The sequence below is a fragment of the Mobula hypostoma genome, chromosome 5 (genome assembly GCF_963921235.1).
Source record: "Mobula hypostoma chromosome 5, sMobHyp1.1, whole genome shotgun sequence".
Taxonomy (NCBI): domain Eukaryota; kingdom Metazoa; phylum Chordata; class Chondrichthyes; order Myliobatiformes; family Myliobatidae; genus Mobula; species Mobula hypostoma.
This window is the reverse complement of record NC_086101.1, coordinates 11,980,219-11,998,250: the sequence shown is the minus strand read 5'-3', so window position 1 is coordinate 11,998,250 and position 18,032 is coordinate 11,980,219. Positions and strand designations below refer to the sequence as shown.

The 18,032-nt window shown below is 44.1% G+C and overlaps 1 protein-coding gene across 3 annotated transcripts in view; it reads right to left on the bottom strand.

The window, feature by feature from the left end:
• Positions 1-606: 606 nt before the first annotated feature.
• LOC134346587 (serine protease FAM111B-like) overlaps positions 607-18,032 on the bottom strand; it is a 37,809-nt gene continuing 20,383 nt past the window's right edge. For all 3 annotated transcript variants that reach the window (XM_063048020.1, XM_063048021.1, XM_063048022.1), the window contains exons 4-5: positions 9,532-9,581; positions 607-4,037 (exon numbers count right to left, since the gene is read on the bottom strand). In XM_063048020.1, the coding sequence (XP_062904090.1) occupies positions 2,160-4,037; positions 9,532-9,581 (1,928 nt within the window). In that variant the 3' untranslated portion in view covers positions 607-2,159. The remainder of the gene's footprint in view (positions 4,038-9,531; positions 9,582-18,032) is intronic.

Genomic DNA, 18,032 nt, shown 5'->3' with positions numbered 1-18,032 from the left:
CAACCACCCAGCCACAACGCTACCAAAAAAATGCACTCCTGTGGAAGTCAGTACAGTATAGGGCTGGGCCTTCAGTTAACTTTATAAGCACCGTCAAATCTTTCACTCACAGGTGATGGGCATTTGGGAGAAAGCTGAGCAAGTGGAGTTACAGTGATTAATTTGGCCTCTGGTGCTTGGTATCTCACATGCCAGCATTCCAGTTTTGGGAAATAACTTGGTGATTCTACTATGAACAAGTGATCGAGAATTAAACACAGATAAAACCGACCAGTTGATCATCAGGCCTGTGGCTTAATGGCTTGCACAAGTTTGGTGAATTGACTGGAGCTAAAATCTAGAATAAGTGCTACATGGTGGGGGCTGGTGCAGAAAGATCTGAAGTTGCTAGCTGGTTCCCACTCTAAACAGTTTTCCCATCAACCATCAGCAACAGCTGAATGTAGCAAGGTCCTTGAGGACGATACTGGATAGCGACAACAGCCTGGCATTTAGGATCTTGAGGTGGAGCCATTTCTTTCAATTTTAAAAAAATGCTTATTTAGTGATAACAGAAACATTTGGGGTGATGAAATGAATAAAAGAACAGAGCATTGGACATAAAATTGCAAAGGCCACATTAATAAAAAGTGAAAATAACTTTATTCAACAGTTGCTCATTGTAGTATTGCCAAACAGTGCATGAAAGAATATTCTCAAGCCTAAAAAGACAAACGAGAGGACCATCTCCCCTTTAAATAGCTTTGCAGAACTTTATCGTAACACTTGAAAGTGAAACACAAATTAATGTAGTCAGTGCACTAATGGCATAAAGCTAACTTTATTTTTTTAAGACATACTAGTGTCATTGTAAAGTACATCAAATGCAACACAAACATACAACACCCCCTATAAATGAAGGCATTTGAAAGAGAAACAAGACCTTGTAACAACTTTCACAAGACGGAGGAATAAATGTACACTCCTGGACCTTTAGGCACACTACAGCAGCATTTGAAAACCTGCCAAACTTGATCCAATTTCTAAATTAGCTAGATTTGCATTCAGTTGTTTGTACTTGTATATTTTTAAGATGCTCTTAATTTCCTGAAAACTTTGAGATTGGGATGAGGGCAAGTAGTTGTGGTATGCCAAATATTTAATGAATTATTGAAACAGCTTTGAACTTCACTACAATCATGTTTTGTATTACTCAAACTTATTAACACAGGATCTCATCTGAACTTAAAAGAAAAAAAAATTTACAACTTATATGCAAACAGGTCAATTTAGAGTTTTCAAATTGGGCAAACACTTTGACCAACTAATGCAGAGATCATACAGTACCTCAAAATCTAGCCCAGGACTGGTCAAATACCAACAGTAACTTTGTTTACATTTAAACCAGAGGCCACAGACAGATCCCTGGAGCTGATCCTATTACACCTGCCTCACGGGCTCGGAGGAGGGAAGAATGAGCACAGCAATAGCTGAGCTGGGTAGGGAAGTAACCGTACCAATATTCTTGTCCTATCAAGCAATGTAAAATGTATAAAGGCTGACAATGAGCTCAACCCAAGACCAGCATGTTCCTGAACTTGGCTCACAAATGTGCATTCCTCCAAAAGAATTTAGGAGGGGGACAGGGAGGGGGAAAAAGGACGGTGGGAGGGAGACGGGAGGAGGGCAGGAGCACGACGGAGTGGATACAGAGGAAAAAGTGAACAAAAAAATAACTACATAGAATAATTCAATTTATTTCATCTAAATTATGGCAGATACTGGTAGGATGTGGTCCAAAAGATTCGTTTTTTAACCATATCCCCTTCTCTAGCCTGCACTTAGGAACCGTGAAGGTTTCTTTAATTTCTCATCTTCTTTATTTCCCAAACATAGAGCTGTGTAGACAATGAATATAAATGTACTTTGTACACCACACAAAAAGATCCCCAATATATTTCCTCAGTGGCCTGGGTATTTAAAATACATGCAAGGTAAAGGGCATTGGCATAACCACTATTCAAGTATAATACAGGGGTCTGTGTTCTTCAATAGATAGGTTTCCACCTGAAGAATGAACCTTCAAAACAAACTTTAGATCACACCTTTTCCAAACACATAACTTCCATATCTAGCAAACAGTCCTCCTGCACAAAGTCACACCTCTGAGTACACCCATTTTATTTTAAATAACTTTGTAATGCCGCAATGATTTGCTTTGATTTCTCGGTTGTGACAGTGTCACTTTTGCTAACTATATTCTGGATGATGAGTGTGATGGACCTCCCGAATTCAATGTAGAACTTCTCGGGGTCTTTGTTCCTCTTGTGGGTCTCACCCCCGCAGTGCAATCCAACCACACATCCCTCTGAGTTCAATATTGCAGAGCCTGAGGCACCATGGTGATAATCTGCTCGGAAGGGACTGGTGTTGGGGTGTCTCACCCTGTTGAAAGCATGGCTTGCGACCAAGACCATATCCGGCAGATAACTTTCAGCAGCTTCTCCGGGGATCACAGACCGCAGGTTCTCCAGGTATTGTGTGGCGTCACCAGTCCCCGGCTGTTCACTGCTCATGACTGAGCAAGGACAGACCTTCTTCACTTCCCCATCTGGGTGGCCGACGATATAAAGGTTGCCGGCCTGGGGTGGGGTGACTGAAGACTCCATCAGGCCTGGAACACCAGCCGGGGTCGCCAACTCCAGCACGGCGTAGTCGAGGGCCTGATCGTAGAGCTCCAGCCAGCCAGTCAGCCTCAGTGGGGGGCTCCCCTGCCCATCCTCCTCAAAGCTAAAGGTAACATACGCATAGTCTTGGATGGCAGTGGGCCAGCGGACTGGCTCCATGCCCTGTGCCAGCATCTCCACTGCATGGTAGCTGGTCAGCACGTAGGAGTCCTGCAGGAGGAAGCAGGTGCCATTGCCCTGGGCGCTGAGCGATCTCCAGGTCAGGCAACCCACAGCAGAAAGGCACTCGCCAACGCGGCGGATGGTGCGGGCAGGGATGGGCGACCGGGCCTCGTGGTAGAGTCGGTTCAGGCACTGCCTCTCTGACATGTTTGCCAGCTCAGCGCTCCGGCTGATGGCCTGCTTGAAGCGCAGCAGGGCTGCACGCCGTACCTCCACGTGCCACCTAGGCAGGGGGTAACGGCTATTCTCCGACGCCCTGCCATCTGCCTCCCGCTTGGGTGTCATCAGTGTTGGCAGCGTCTCGGCAGGCCTGTTGCCTTTGGGCCTGGCGCTCCTGTCATCGGAGGAAGCGGCAGTGGAGGAGCAGGAAGGGGGGTGTGGCTTCTTCTTGGCGATGCTCAGCTCCACTTGGAAGCTGCGGCCATGCAGCGCGTCCACAGGGTGGTTGAACTGGATCTTGCACAGAGGCTCCACCTTCTCCAACAGTTTGTGTGTGTCATCCTCGAGACGTACGTCGAAGCGGCCGTCTTTGGCCAGTGCCTCCCGGACAGTCTCGCCCACAAAGCCCAGCACACAGAGCTTGGTCTGGCCCTGCGCGATGCGGTCAGATACCACAATCCGCTGGGTGGTGTTCCCCACCGTTCGGCCGCTGGGCTCGATGTAAAAGAGGACGTGGCACCGGTTGCCGGGAGGCGCCGGCGGCGTCTGCGTTGGCTGATCACCGGCTCCACCCTCCCGGCCAGCAGAGCGCAGGAACACCAAGCGGAAGTGGGTGTGCTGCGGCAGATAGCGGCAGAGGATGTTGAAGTTCACCAGTCCTTTCAGAGGCCCTTCCCCGTATGCGAGGATGGTGCTGTCACTCCTCACCTTCTCCTCAAAGTCGCAGGAGGAATTGAGCGCAGACAGCAGGGTGTCGCCTGGGTCGCCAGCGAAGGCGTAATGGATGTTATCAGGGTCTCCGCACACGCTAAAGGTGAACTCCTTCTTCAGGGAGATCGGTGTGCCCCAGTCACCTGCCTCAAAATGGTTGTCGTTCTTCAGGATCTTCCCGTTCTTCGGGACAAACTCCTCCGCATACCTGCTGGTCTGCAGCTTCCGCTTATCCCTTGGGATAACGTCACTCGTCATTTTGCTCCTGGCGATTCTGAGCTGGAGAGGGACAGAGAGAGACACACAGAACTTTTGTCAGTATTGAAATGGACTGTCATTTTTCTTTCTTTCCTGAACCCGCACTCTCCTCTTCCACCCAATTCTACACTGGTGCCTGGCAATCACTACTAATTCAAGAGGTGATAATGTGGGTGGGGTATGTTCAGCAAATGACTGCTCAACTCTTGTATAAACTCTCTCACTTCCCACTGGTTATTAACCGTGAGTGGGTTCTACTCCTACCCCATAATCTTGCCCCATCTTTCCTCCCACCCCCACAACCTTGCCCCTGTCACTAAGGTCAAAAGTTCTTCTTGCTCCTCAGGCACAGATTAAGTGACTGAATATTTCTTCTGAAGTGCTTAGCTTTGCAAATGTGTGGCAAGCTCCTAAATTGCAACCTATCCTGACTCACCCTTCCTCAATGTCCAACATTAATCCCTTTAATGCCAACCTCCCAACCTGACCCAGTCAAAATGGAGCTTGCACACAATGCTCCACGGCTGACATCTTCTGGATACACCACAAAGCTATTTCTTTCACTTGTTTTATCTCTTTTGCGTCTGTTTTTTGTCTTGAGTATGTTTCTGGAACTGTTGAAGCCTGTGATTTGCAGTTTGGAGATGGGAGGCAGCAAGTGCAAGCCTCCTGGCGAGGAGACTGTGGGATGGGGCGCAAGCCCATGTCAACTCCTTGTCGCCAATTAAAGCGACAAGGGTGATTGAAACATCGAGGCAAATACAAAAGGTGAACGCCAGCTGCCTGCCTTCTGATCGCTAGTGGGATTGCTGACAGCGGCGCCCACGTGGCCCGCTGCTGTTCCCAGAGGACGTTAGAGGTTTTCTGTGTTTTGGATATGGATTTGAACTGTGGATTTTTCTTTTCCTCCGCAGTCTTATAGTTCTATTAAGTTCTGTGCTTTTGCCTGTCCTCTCTCATTTTTTTGTGCAGGGGAGGGGGATTTGGGGGTCAATGTTTTTGTTAACATTCATTTTTTTCTTGGTTTCATGGCTATCTGGAGAAGAATAATCTCAGAGTTATGTACTTTGTACTTTGATAATAAATTAACCTTTAAATGAACCTGCTTTCTAACAATTTTCAGTCCATGCCAACATATTATTCCCCAACAACACTGCCTCCAATGTTCATAGCATCATAGAGCATCGTTGCACAGAAACAGTCCCCATTTCCCATCTATTCCACACTGGACTCGTAATCTGCCTAGTCCCATCGACCTGACCACGGCCCTCCATACCCCTCTCATCCACATGCATCCAAATGTTAAAACCCATATCCATCTCACTCCAAGGCAGGCTGAAATGCAGAGGGATGAGGCCCCCTGTACTCAGCATCTTGTTAGCAAACGTGTAGTGACTGGAGAACAAAATTGAGAACCTGAGGGCAAGGTTGCTGTATCAAAGGGAAATTAAAAATAGTTATTTTCTGTGTTTTACCGAGATGTGGCTTACTCAGAGCATGCCAAATACCGCAATCAGATCCAAAGGCTCCTCAATGCACAGGATGGACCAAACTGCTGATTTGGAGAAGACAAAACGTGGAGGTGTGCATTTCATGATAAACTCTCTGCGGTGCTCCATAGTGTTGGCCTTGTCACACTCACGATCTCCTGACCTTAAATGTCTAACAATCAAACCCAATTGTTCTATTTATCACAAGATTACTCCATCATCCTGACCACAGTTTCAATACCATCACAGCCAACTATAATTAAGCAACTGAGATAGAAACATAGAAAACCCTACAGAATACAGGCCCTTCAGCCCACAATGCTGTGCTGAATATGTGCATACTTTAGAAATTACCTAAGGTTACCCATAGCCCTCTTTTTTTAAGCTCCATGTACCTATCCTGGAGTCTCTTAAAAGACCCTATTGTATCCGCCTCAGCCAATTCCATGCACTCACCACTCTCTGCGTAAAAAACTTACCCCTGACATCTCCTCTGTACCTCTTTCAAAGCACCTTAAAACTGTGTCCTCCTGTTAGTCATTTCAGCCCTGGGAGAAATCCTCTGACTATCCACGTAATTAATACCTCTCATCATCTTATACACCTCTAACAGGTCACCCCTCATCCTCCGTCGTTCCAAGGAGAAAGGGCCAAGTTCATTCAACCTACTCTCATAAGGCACACTCGCCAATCCAGGCAACATCCTGGTATATCTCCTCTGCACTCTTTCTATAGTTTCCACATCCTTCCTGTAGTGAGGTGACCAAAATCGAGCACGGTATCTCAAGTGGAGTCTGACCAGGGTCCTATATAGCTGCATGATCCTGTCAGCACACAAGAAATAGTCCACCCAGATGTATTTCATATCGTAGCCCGGGATTTCAATCAGGCTTGTTTGAAGAAGTCTCTGCTCAATTACAAACAGCATATAACCTGTAGCACTAGAGGTCCCAACACAGTAGATCACTGCTATACTAAGACAAGGAATGCCTACAATTCTATGCCCACATGACAATTCAGGAAATCTTATCACTAGGCTGTCCTTCTCGTACCTGCATACGGCTGAGGCTGAAGAGAAAGGCTCCGGAGATTAGCACAATAAAGAGGCGGTCATGGGAGGTAGAAGAGGGGCTACGAGATTGCTTCCAGTTAATGGACTGTGCCGTGTTCAAGAACTCATCTGTGGATCTGAATGAATACACTACGATGGTCACAGACTTCATGAAAACAGTCACAGACCAAGGTGCCCCACAAGATAATTCAGAGCCTTCCCCAACTAGAAGCCCTGGCTGAACCAAGAAATTTGCGATCTGCTGAGGGCCAGAACAGAGGCATTCAAGTCTGGCAACCAAGAAAATTACGAGAAAGCCATCTCACAGGCGAAGTAGCAATTCTGGACCAAACTTGAATCAAAGGATGCTTGACAGGTGTGACCGGGCTTGAAAGTTATCACATCTTACAAAGTGAAATCAAGTAACATAGGAGACAACAGGGCTTCGCTTCCAGATGAGCTCAATGACCATCAAAACATGGAGCAACCATTACAAACTCCCTCAGCCCCAAATGATCCTGCGATTTTAGTCTCTGAGGCTGACGTGAGAGCATCCTTCAGGAGGGTGAACCCACTTGAAAGCAACTGGCCCAGATGAGGTCCCTGGCTGAGTACTTAAGACCTGTGCTGATCAGCTGGCTGGAGCTTTCATCGAGATCATTAATCTCTCACTTCAGCAGTATGAGGTACCCATCTGCTTCAAGTAGGCTTCAAGTACTGGTGCCCAAGAAGAACGTATCGCCCAGTAGCACTTACATCCACAGTGATGAACTGTTTTGAGAGATTGGTGATGAATCAGAGAAGTGACTTGGATCCGCTCCAGTTTGTCTGCCAGCACAACAGACCCACAGCAGATGCCATTTCATTGGCTCTTCACTCAACCCTGGAACATCTGGACAGCAAAGGTGCACACATCAGAATGCTCTTTATTGACAACAGCTCGGCATTCAATGCTATCATTCTCTCAAAGCTAATCAATAAGCTTCAAGACCTTGGCCTCAATACCTCCTTGTGCAATTGGATCCTTGATTTTCACACTTGCAGACCCCAGTCAGTTCAGATTAGCAACATTTCCTCCACAGTCTCCATCAGCACAGGTACACAAGGCTGTATGCTTAACCCCCAGTTTTACTCCCTTTACACCCATAACTATGAGGGCAAGCACAGCTCCACTGCCATTTTAAAATTAGATGACAACACCACTATTGTTGGCCAAATCAAAGGTGGTGATGAATCAACATATCCGAGGGAGAGTAAAAATCTGGCTAAATGGTACCCCAACAACCACATCTCACTCAATGTAAGCAAGGAGCTGATTATCAACTTCAGGAGGAGGAAATCAGAGTCCATGAGCCAGTCCTCATGGGGGTGGAGGTAGAGTCAGTCAGCAACTTTAAAATCCTCGGCGTTATCGTTTCAGAGGACCTATCCTGGGCCCAGCACGCAAGTGCAATTATGAAGAAAGCACAGCATCACCACTACTTCCATAAAAGTTTATGAAGAACCACCATGATATCTAAATATATGATAAACTTCTACAGATGGTAGTGGAAGAGTATATTGACTAGCTGCATCACAGACTGGTATGGAAACACCAATACCTTTGAACGGAAAATCCTTCCTATGGTGGACACAGCCTAACCCATCATGGGTAAAGCACTCCCCACAATTGAGCACATCTACAATGGAGTGTTGTTGCAGGAAAGTAGCAAGCATTATCAGGTCATGCCCTCTTCTCATTGCTGCCATCAGGAAAGTGTTAGAGGAGTGTCAGGACCCACACCACCAGGTTCTGGAGAAGTTATTATTCCTCAACTATCAGGCTCCTGAACAGTGGGATAATTTCACTTGTCCCGTTACTGAACTATTCGCACAACCTATGGACTTACTTTCAAGGATATTCGTCTCACGTCCTTGATATTTTTGCTTATTTATTAATATTTCTTTTCTTTCTTTTTGTATTTACAGTTTGTTGTCTTTTGCATTGATTCTATTGGGTTTACAGAAAATGAGTCTCAGGTTTGTATATGGTGACATACATGTACTTTAGAAATAAAATAACATCTCCACCTCACTGACAATCAACACTGACGCTCAGGGGTGTGTGCTTAGCCCACTCTCTCTACTGTCTCTATACCCATGTCTGTGTGGCTAGGCACAGCCCAAATGCCTTCTATAAATCTGCTGATGATAAAACCATTCTCGGCAGAATCTCAGATGGTGATGAGAGGGCATACAGGAATGAGATATACCAGCTAGTTCAGTGGTGTCGCAGCAACAACCTTTCACTCAGTGTCAGTAAGACCCAAGAGCTGATTGTGGACTTCAGAAAGGGCAAAACAAGAAAACACACCAATCCTTAGAGGGATCAGAAGTGAGCAATTTCAAGTTCCTGGCTCTGAGGACCTAACCTGGTCCCAGCAAGCTGAAGCAGCTACAAGGCAAGACAGCAGCTATATTTCATTAGGAGTTTGAAGAGATTTGGAATATCACCTGAAAATATTCAAAAATTCCTACAGATGTAACATGGAGAGTATTCTGACTGCCTGCTTCACTGTGGGGAGCTACTGCTCAGGATCGAAGTAAGCTGCAGAGAGTTGTAAAATTAATCAGCTCCATCATGAGTACTAGCCTCCGTAGTATCCAAAACATCTTCAAGGAGCAGTGCTTCGGAAAGGTAGCATCTATCATTAAGGACCCCCACCACCCAGTTCATGCCTTCTTCTCACTGCTACCATCAGGAAGGAGGCACAGAAGTCTGAAGGCCCACACTCAGCGATTCAGGAACAGCTTCTTTTCCATTGCCATCCAATTTCTGAACGGCAAATGCTAGTGAAATTAAACTTGATTCTGATTCGAAATTTATTTTGAACTTTATTGCATGGGAATGTAACTTCAATTATTTTCAGTGCAATCCCTGATAATTTGATGCAAGAACACCAATTTTCTACAACAGACACACGATCAGCTATACCTGACAATCCTGGTAATGTTCTTCAGCAGTTCGGATTAGGCAATTCGAATCTGAAAGATAAATGTAAGATAGTTAAAACTAAATTGAAATAACCAAATTGAAATGATGGAAATAACTAAAAATATGAATAATCTGTGGGAAAGTGATTAGAATTGTTTTTCACTGAGCCACTTAAGTTGAGTAATTTGTTCCAGAAGTTAAACACAATTATCTGTTAATGAGACCAAAACATTTTGTGTGACTTCAAGAAACCAAATGACAGGATGAAGCATTTGCCCTGTTGATTCTCTGCCTGCATCTGAAAATATTTCAACTGCTAGTATTACTTTCACGTACACCATGTTGCAAGACAACTGAAGTGATCAGTATGCAAGAGTCTAAACATGCAGTCCCCATCCACGTTGCTATTTGATGTTCACACTTCTCAGCAGAAGACAGTAAAAATCTTAAGGCTTTCTCTTTCCGAAACATGTACAGAATTTCTTTTCTCTCTTCTCATAATCCACTCAGTTTCTACTGTCAGAGTTATGGTCAAAGTAAAATTTATTATCAAAGTTCATATGTTACCTCATGTTTACCTTGAAATTCATTTACTTCTGGTATTTACAGAAAAATAAAGAAATACAAACAAACTTACCAAAAAAAACTATGCATAAACCAACACTGATAAATAACCAATATGCAGAAGATGACAAACTGTGCATATAAAATAATACTGACAACATGAGTTGTAAAGGCCTTGAAAGTTGAGTCTGTAGAGAATCAGTTCAGAGTAGCGCTGACTGAAATTAGCCACTCCAGTTTAGGAGCCAGATGGCTGGAGGGTAATAACTGTTCCTAAACCTGGCAGTGTGGGACCCAAGGCTTCTGTACATCCTGTGCATAGAAAATAGATGCAGGAGTAGGCCATTCGGCCCTTCGAGCCTGCACCGCCATTTATTATGATCACGGCTGATCATCCAACTCAGAACCCCGCCCCAGCCTTCCCTCCATACCCTCTGACCCCCGTAGCCACAAGGGCCATATCTAACTCCCTTTTAAATATAGCCAATGAACTGGCCTCAACTGTTTCCTGTGGCAGAGAATTCCACAGATTCACCACTCTCCGTGTGAAGAAGTTTTTCCTAATCTCGGTCCTAAAAGGCTTCCCCTTTATCCTCAAACTGTGACCCCTCGTTCTGGACTTCCCCAACATCGAGAACAATCTTCCTGCATCTAGCCTGTCCAATCCCTTTAGGATTTTATATGTTTCAATCAGATCCCCCCTCAATCTTCTAAATTCTAACAAGTATAAGCCTAGTTCATCCAGTCTTTCATCATATGAAAGTCCTGCCATCCCAGGAATCAATCTGGTGAACCTTCTTTGTACTCCCTCTATGGCAAGGATGTATTTCCTCAGATTAGGGGACCAAAACTGCACACAATACTCCAGGTGTGGTCTCACCAAGGCCTTGTACAACTGCAGTAGTACCTCCCTGCTCCTGTACTCGAATCCTCTCGTTATAAATGCCAGCATACCATTCACCTTTTTCACCGCCTGCTGTACCTGTATGCCCACTTTCAATGACTGGTGTATAATGACACCCAGGTCTCGTTGCACCTCCCCTTTTCCTAATCGGCCACCATTCAGATAATGATCTGTTTTCCTATTTTTGCCACCAAAGTGGATAACTTCACATTTATCCACATTAAATTGCATCTGCCATGAATTTGCCCACTCACCCAACCTATCCAAGTCACCCTGCATCCTCTTAGCATCCTCCTCACAGCTAACACTGCCACCCAGCTTCGTGTCATCCGCAAACTTGGAGATGCAGCATTTAATTCCCTCATCCAAGTCATTAATATATATTGTAAACAACTGGGGTCCCAGCACTGAGCCTTGCAGTACCCCACTAGTCACCGCCTGCCATTCTGAAAAGGTCCCGTTTATTCCCACTCTTTGCTTCCTGTCTGCCAACCAATTCTCCAACCACACCAATACCTTACCCCCAATACCGTGTGCTTTAAGTTTGCACACTAATCTCCTGTGTGGGACCTTGTCAAAAGCCTTTTGAAAATCCAAATATACCACATCCACTGGTTCTCCCCTATCCACTCTACTAGTTACATCCTCAAAAAATTCTATGAGATTCGTCAGACATGATTTTCCTTTCACAAATCCATGCTGACTTTGTCCGATGATTTCACCGCTTTCCAAATGTGCTGTTATCACATAGAAACATAGAAAATAGGTGCAGGAGTAGGCCATTCGGCCCTTCGAGCCTGCACCGCCATTTATTATGATCATGGCTGATCATCCAACTCAGAACCCAGCCTTCCCTCCATACCCCCTGACCCCTGTAGCCACAAGGGCCATATCTAACTTCCTTTTAAACATAGCTAATGAACTGGCCTCAACAGTTTGCTGTGGCAGAGAATTCCACAGATTCACCACTCTCTGTGTGAAGAAGTTTTTCCTAACCTCGGTCCTAAAAGGCTTCCCCTCTATCCTCAAACTGTGACCCCTCGTTCTAGACCTCCCCAACATCGGGAACAATCTTCCTGCATCTAGCCTGTCCAATCCCTTTAGGATCTTATACGTTTCAATCAGATCCCCCCTCAATCTTCTAAATTCCAACGAGTACAAGCCCAGTTCATCCAGTCTTTCTTCATATGAAAGACCTGCCATCCCAGGAATCAATCTGGTGAACCTTCTTTGTACTCCCTCTATGGCAAAGATGTCTTTCCTCAGATTAGGGGACCAAAACTGCACACAATACTCCAGGTGTGGTCTCACCAAGGCCTTGTACAACTGCAGTAGTACCTCCCTGCTCCTGTACTCGAATCCTCTCGCTATAAATGCCAGCATACCGTTCGCCTTTTTCACCGCCTGCTGTACCTGCATGCCCACTTTCAATGACTGGTGTATAATGACACCCAGGTCTCGTTGCACCTCCCCTTTTCCTAATCGGCCACCATTCAGATAATAATCTGTTTTCCTATTTTTGCCACCAAAGTGGATAACTTCACATTTATCCACATTAAATTGCATCTGCCATGAGTTTGCCCACTCACCCAACCTATGATCTTTGATAACTGACTCCAGCAGTTTCCCCACCACCGACGTTAGGCTAACCGGTCTGTAATTCCCCGGTTTCTCTCTCCCTCCTTTTTTAAAAAGTGGAGTTACATTAGCCACCCTCCAATCCTCAGGAACTAGTCCAGAATCTAACGAGTTTTGAAAAATTATCACTAATGCATTCACTATTTCTTGGGCTACCTCCTTAAGCACTCTAGGATGCAGACCATCTGGCCCTGGGGATTTATCTGCCTTCAATCCCTTCAATTTACCTAACACCACTTCCCTACTAACATGTATTTCGCTCAGTTCCTCCATCTCACTGGACCCTCTGTCCCCTACTATTTCTGGAAGATTATTTATGTCCTCCTTAGTGAAGACAGAACCAAAGTAATTATTCAATAGGTCTGCCATGTCCTTGCTCCCCATAATCAATTCATGATGGTGAGGATCTTTGATGAAAGATGCTTTTTTGTGGCAGCATTCCTTGTAGATGTGCTCAGTGATGGGGAGGACTTTGTCTGTGACGGACTGTGCTGTATCCACCACTTTTTCTGTTAAACTTCTCAGTTCCTGGGCATTGATGTTTCCACTTCAAGAAAGCAAATGCTATATTGGCATTAATTTCAAGAGGAATAGTGTGTAAGAGTAAGGAGGTGTTGATAAGGCTCTATGGGGCACTGGTGAGACCTCATTTGGTGCAGTTTTGGGCGCCCTATCTTAGAAGGGATGTTCTGATGTTGATGACAGTTCAGAGATTTACGAGGATGATTCCTGGAATGCAGGGGCTAACATATGAGGAGCATTTGTCAGCTCTTGGACTGTATTCATTAGAGTATAGAAGAATGAGAGGGGATCTCATAGAAACATTTCGAATGTTGAAAGGGTTGGACAGAGTAGATGTGGAAAGGTTGTTTCCCTTGGTGGGTGAGCCCAGGACAAGAGGCCACAGTCTTAGAATTAAAGGGTACCCATTTAAAACAGAGATGAGGAGAAATTGTTTTAGCCAGAGGGTCATGGATTTATGGAATTCGTTGCCACATACAGCTGTGGATGCCCAATCATTGACAGTGTTTAAGGAGATTGATAGGTATCTAATTAGTCAGGGTATCAAGGGATATGGGGATAAAACTGGAAATTGGAACTAGATGGGAGAATAGATTAGCTCATGGGGGAGTGGCGGAGCAGACTCGATGGGCCGAATGGCCTACTTCTGCTCCTTTGTCTTGTGATCTTGTGAAAAGAGTGTCTAAATCAAATCTAGACCCTGCCTTGGACAAAATTCCACATGTGTGCATTTCCAGCAAGGTCAATAACATGGGTAAAATTTGAATTCCCACCAGCACTCTGCCCCCAGCCCCACAGACACAACACCCAAACAGCAACAGAAATGCACTGAGGCCAATTATAGAATTTAAGAGATGGAGGAAACTAAAAAACTAATACTGTAAATGAAATACTGGAATGGCTAGTTATCTGAAAACTCTTGATATCACCTTCGAGTGTAAAAGGCTGTGACTTGCCAGTGTTTTATTAGGATATAAAATTGTTATTTTTATTGTAGCTTAATCTTTCCTATCCTTGCATTTTTATATAATCATCTATATACACACACAATTGTTCAGTTATTTTTCCAGTAGTTGTACAGCTGATTCTGTAGTTTTCTAGAAAGTTCTTAGTTTTTCTATAGCACTTGAAAACTTGAATCTCGCTATTTTTATAGGGTAATTGTTATCATTTTAGTGTGAGTTGTTTTTTCTGTATGAGACAACCATTGCTTCTTTGTTCTTGCTTTTGTAACCCTTAATATGACAGCTATAAGCAACAAATGTTATGCCTCATTCCAGAATTCCAAACCTCTGGATCTCAAATGTATCAGAATCCAACAGCTGGGAAGAGAAGGTGCTGTTCTCCCACTTATTTGAAGCTTCACTGGAACACTCATTGTCAGCATTGTGGGTTGCGTCATATGATGCAGGCGATCACCGTCAGCCATCTGTCCTTAATCTGAAAAGTTCTAATAAGCTATTCAAAACTTTAGACTGTCCATGCGCCGTCAACTGCAACTTCTTCTTCTATCAATCTTTCCCATCACTGCAAAATGTTTGAGTTTCTCTTTCCTCAGTACATGGCCCAGAAATTCCAACTGCCGTTTCCTGATTGATGATGTAACTTTCCTTATTCCAGCTTCATTTGTTACTCCGTCCTTCATTATTCTTCTCAAAAATGACATTTCTGCAGCTTCGAGTCTTCTCTCATTTTGCTTTGATACTTACTGTCTGACATTTGCTTCCATGCGTTAGTGTGGAATGAACGTAGCACAACTGTGTTTTGTACCCATAGAAATTGTGTTATTCTTTAGTTTCTTGTTTAAACGCTCCAATGTGGATTTAGCAATCTCCATCCTCCTCCTCATTTCAACATCAGCCCTGTCAGACGTTATCATGCTCCCTAAGTAATTGATTGAACATGCTCCCTGTTCAATTGTTTCATTGCTCACCTTCAGTTCACATTTCCGCACTTCCTGGAACACGACAGGAAGCTAAACACACAGCTCTGAGGGAGTGGGATCTCATCTATCCTTACAACATAAAAGGCAGCCATTTGTCTCATCAAATCAATGGCAGCTCTCAGAGCCATGCCATCAATCAAATTCCCCCACATTTCCCTGTAACCTATGGAGCAGCACACACAAAATACTGGAAGAACTCAGTAGGTCAGGCTGCATCGATTAGAGGAATAAACAGTCGATGCTTCAGGCCAAGACCCTTCATCAGGGCTGGACCTATTCTGCCTCACATGCCCATGAACTCCCCCATGGTTCCCCTACCGCCCATCTACACTAGGGGCAATTTACTGTCATTAATTGACCACCGACCAGTACATCTTTGGAAGGTGGGAGTATGAGAGACTGGCACATTGCAAATATAGTTGCACTATACTAAACAAGTTAATCACTGCTTCATTGTGTTCAGTTCTGGCTGCCTCATTATAGGAACGATGTAGAAGCTTTAGAGCGGGTGCAGAGCAGCTTTACCAGATGCTGCCTGGATTAGAGAGCATGCCTTATGAGGAAAGGCTGAGTAAGCTTTATCTTTTCTCTTTGAAACTAAGGAGGATGAGAAGTGACTTGAGAGGTGTACGACTTAAGATGCATAGATCTAGTGGACAACCAGAGACCTTTTCTCAGGACAGAAGTGGCTAGTACAAGAAGGCATAATTGCATAATTTAAAAGTGACTGGAAGAAAGAATGGGGGGGGGGGGGAATATTGCAGGTAATTTTTTTTTCCCTTTTACACAGAGATGGGTGGGTGCATGGAACACACAGATGAGGTGATGGTAGAGGCAGATACATTAGGGACATTTAACAGACTCTTAGGCACAGAAAAGAAAGAAAAATGGAGGGCTATGTGGGAAGGAAGCATTAGATTGATCTTGAAGTAGGTTAGAAGGTTGGCACAACATCATGGGCCGAAGGGGCTGTATTGTGCTGTATATTTTATGTAAACCTGGAAAGAATATTTCGAACACCAGATGCAGGAAGGTAGAAGGTTAAAGGTAATTTAATCTTATTCTACACAAGAATAATTTCTGCCTGCTGTCCATTTCCCTCTTCCTCTCTGTGGTATACCCTGGCTTGCTGGATATATCCCAAAAACTATATCAGCAACAAAGTACACAGCCACAGCGGCTTAACTTAGTGCCACCTGTAATTAATCCTCACTCTGTCTGAGAAATTCCCTTAGCTACATCATTTTGCTGTTACCTGGACTAACTTGTTTCATTCTTTCCCATGTCTGACAAAGGCTCCTTCAGCTATAAAGCCAACCCTTTCTCCAATCCTGCTTAGCCTTTCCAGCATTTACCATTTCCTATGTTAAATATGTCTGCTCTTTATCAAATTATGGTATTGCTTTGCACTGTTGTAACTATATGTTATAATTACATGATTTTGTCAGTTTTAGTCTTGGTTTGTCCTGTGTTTCTGTGTTATCTTTCTGGAGGAACACTATCATTTTTTAATGCATGCATTTCTAAATGACAATAAACGAGGACTGAGTGTCCTCACAATCTAAAAAAGATATCATGTGGACTCAGTTTTTCTTTTCTTGTTGTCCTCATTACATCTAGACTGCAAGGCAGGCTGCTCCAACCTACGAGTAACTACATACACTACACCACATATACCAAGGAGCTTAATGCACTGATAATTTTGCCATCAAGCTATTTCAAATCATCTTCAAGGCAGTAAAATCTATATTTAACATCCCCACCGTGCGGTTAATGCTATCTTCTCGCAGCTCCCATTAGGCAAGAGGTACAGAAGTCTGAAGTCCCATATCACCAGGATCAAGAACAGCTATTTCCCTTCAACCATTTGTGTTTTTTTTATTTAGAGATGTGACATGTTAACAATTTTGGCCCAACATGTCCAAGCTGCCCCATTAACCTATTAACACATGCAGTACATCCTTGAAATGCAGGAGGAAACACACACAGTCACACGGAAAATGCACACCCCCCTTACAGCTAGTGTCATAAAAGGACCCAGGTTGTTGGCGCTGTAATAGTGTTATACTGAGTGCTACCCTACCCTAATGCCCCATGAGCAGGTTGTTGCCTCACCACTCCCATGGTTTGTATTTGCTCCAAATTGCTGGTCGAAGCTTGCACATTCTCTTTGAGACTGCATGGGTTTCCTTAGAACGTTGATTTCTTAAAACAACCGTAACAACCCTCGATAGAACAACACTATGACCACTTTACCCTACAAAGGACTTTTTGCTTCAAATTGTGTACTTTTTCGTATAATTTGTGTTCTTTTCTGTGCAGGTTGTGCTGGAAACAGTTTTTCACAGATTTCACAGCGTATTTCGGTGGTGATAAACTGGATTCTGAATCATTGCACTCATGCAGAGATGCGCTTGTGCCTACAGCAATAAACACAACTTTAACTATCAAATTAGATCTATAAACTATCCATAAAAACCACATTCTCTCCTTGTGAAGGATAGCTTGCATCTCTCTCTCTCCCACACTTAACAAAGGCTCACAGACTGAAATATTGACTGTTCCTCCACAAATACTGCCTGATCTGCTGAGTTTTTCTGCCATTTCATTCAAAGGGACAAGTTTAATTGATGTCTCATTAAGTTACACATAATCACACCTCAAATTTCCATAATAATTCAGCAGCTTAATATACTAGACTAGATCATGTTAAACAAGCTCAGGACTTGGGTAAAAAGAGTCATCGCTCAGAGTATGGGTAAGAGCTCTCGGTGTAAAGATCTCTCAGGATCTAACCTGGTCCCAATATATCGACGTAGTTATAAAGAAGGCAAGACAGTGGCTATACTTTATTAGGAGTTTGAAGAGATTTAGTATGTCAACAAATACACTCAAAAACTTCTACAGTTGCACCCTGGAGAGCATTCT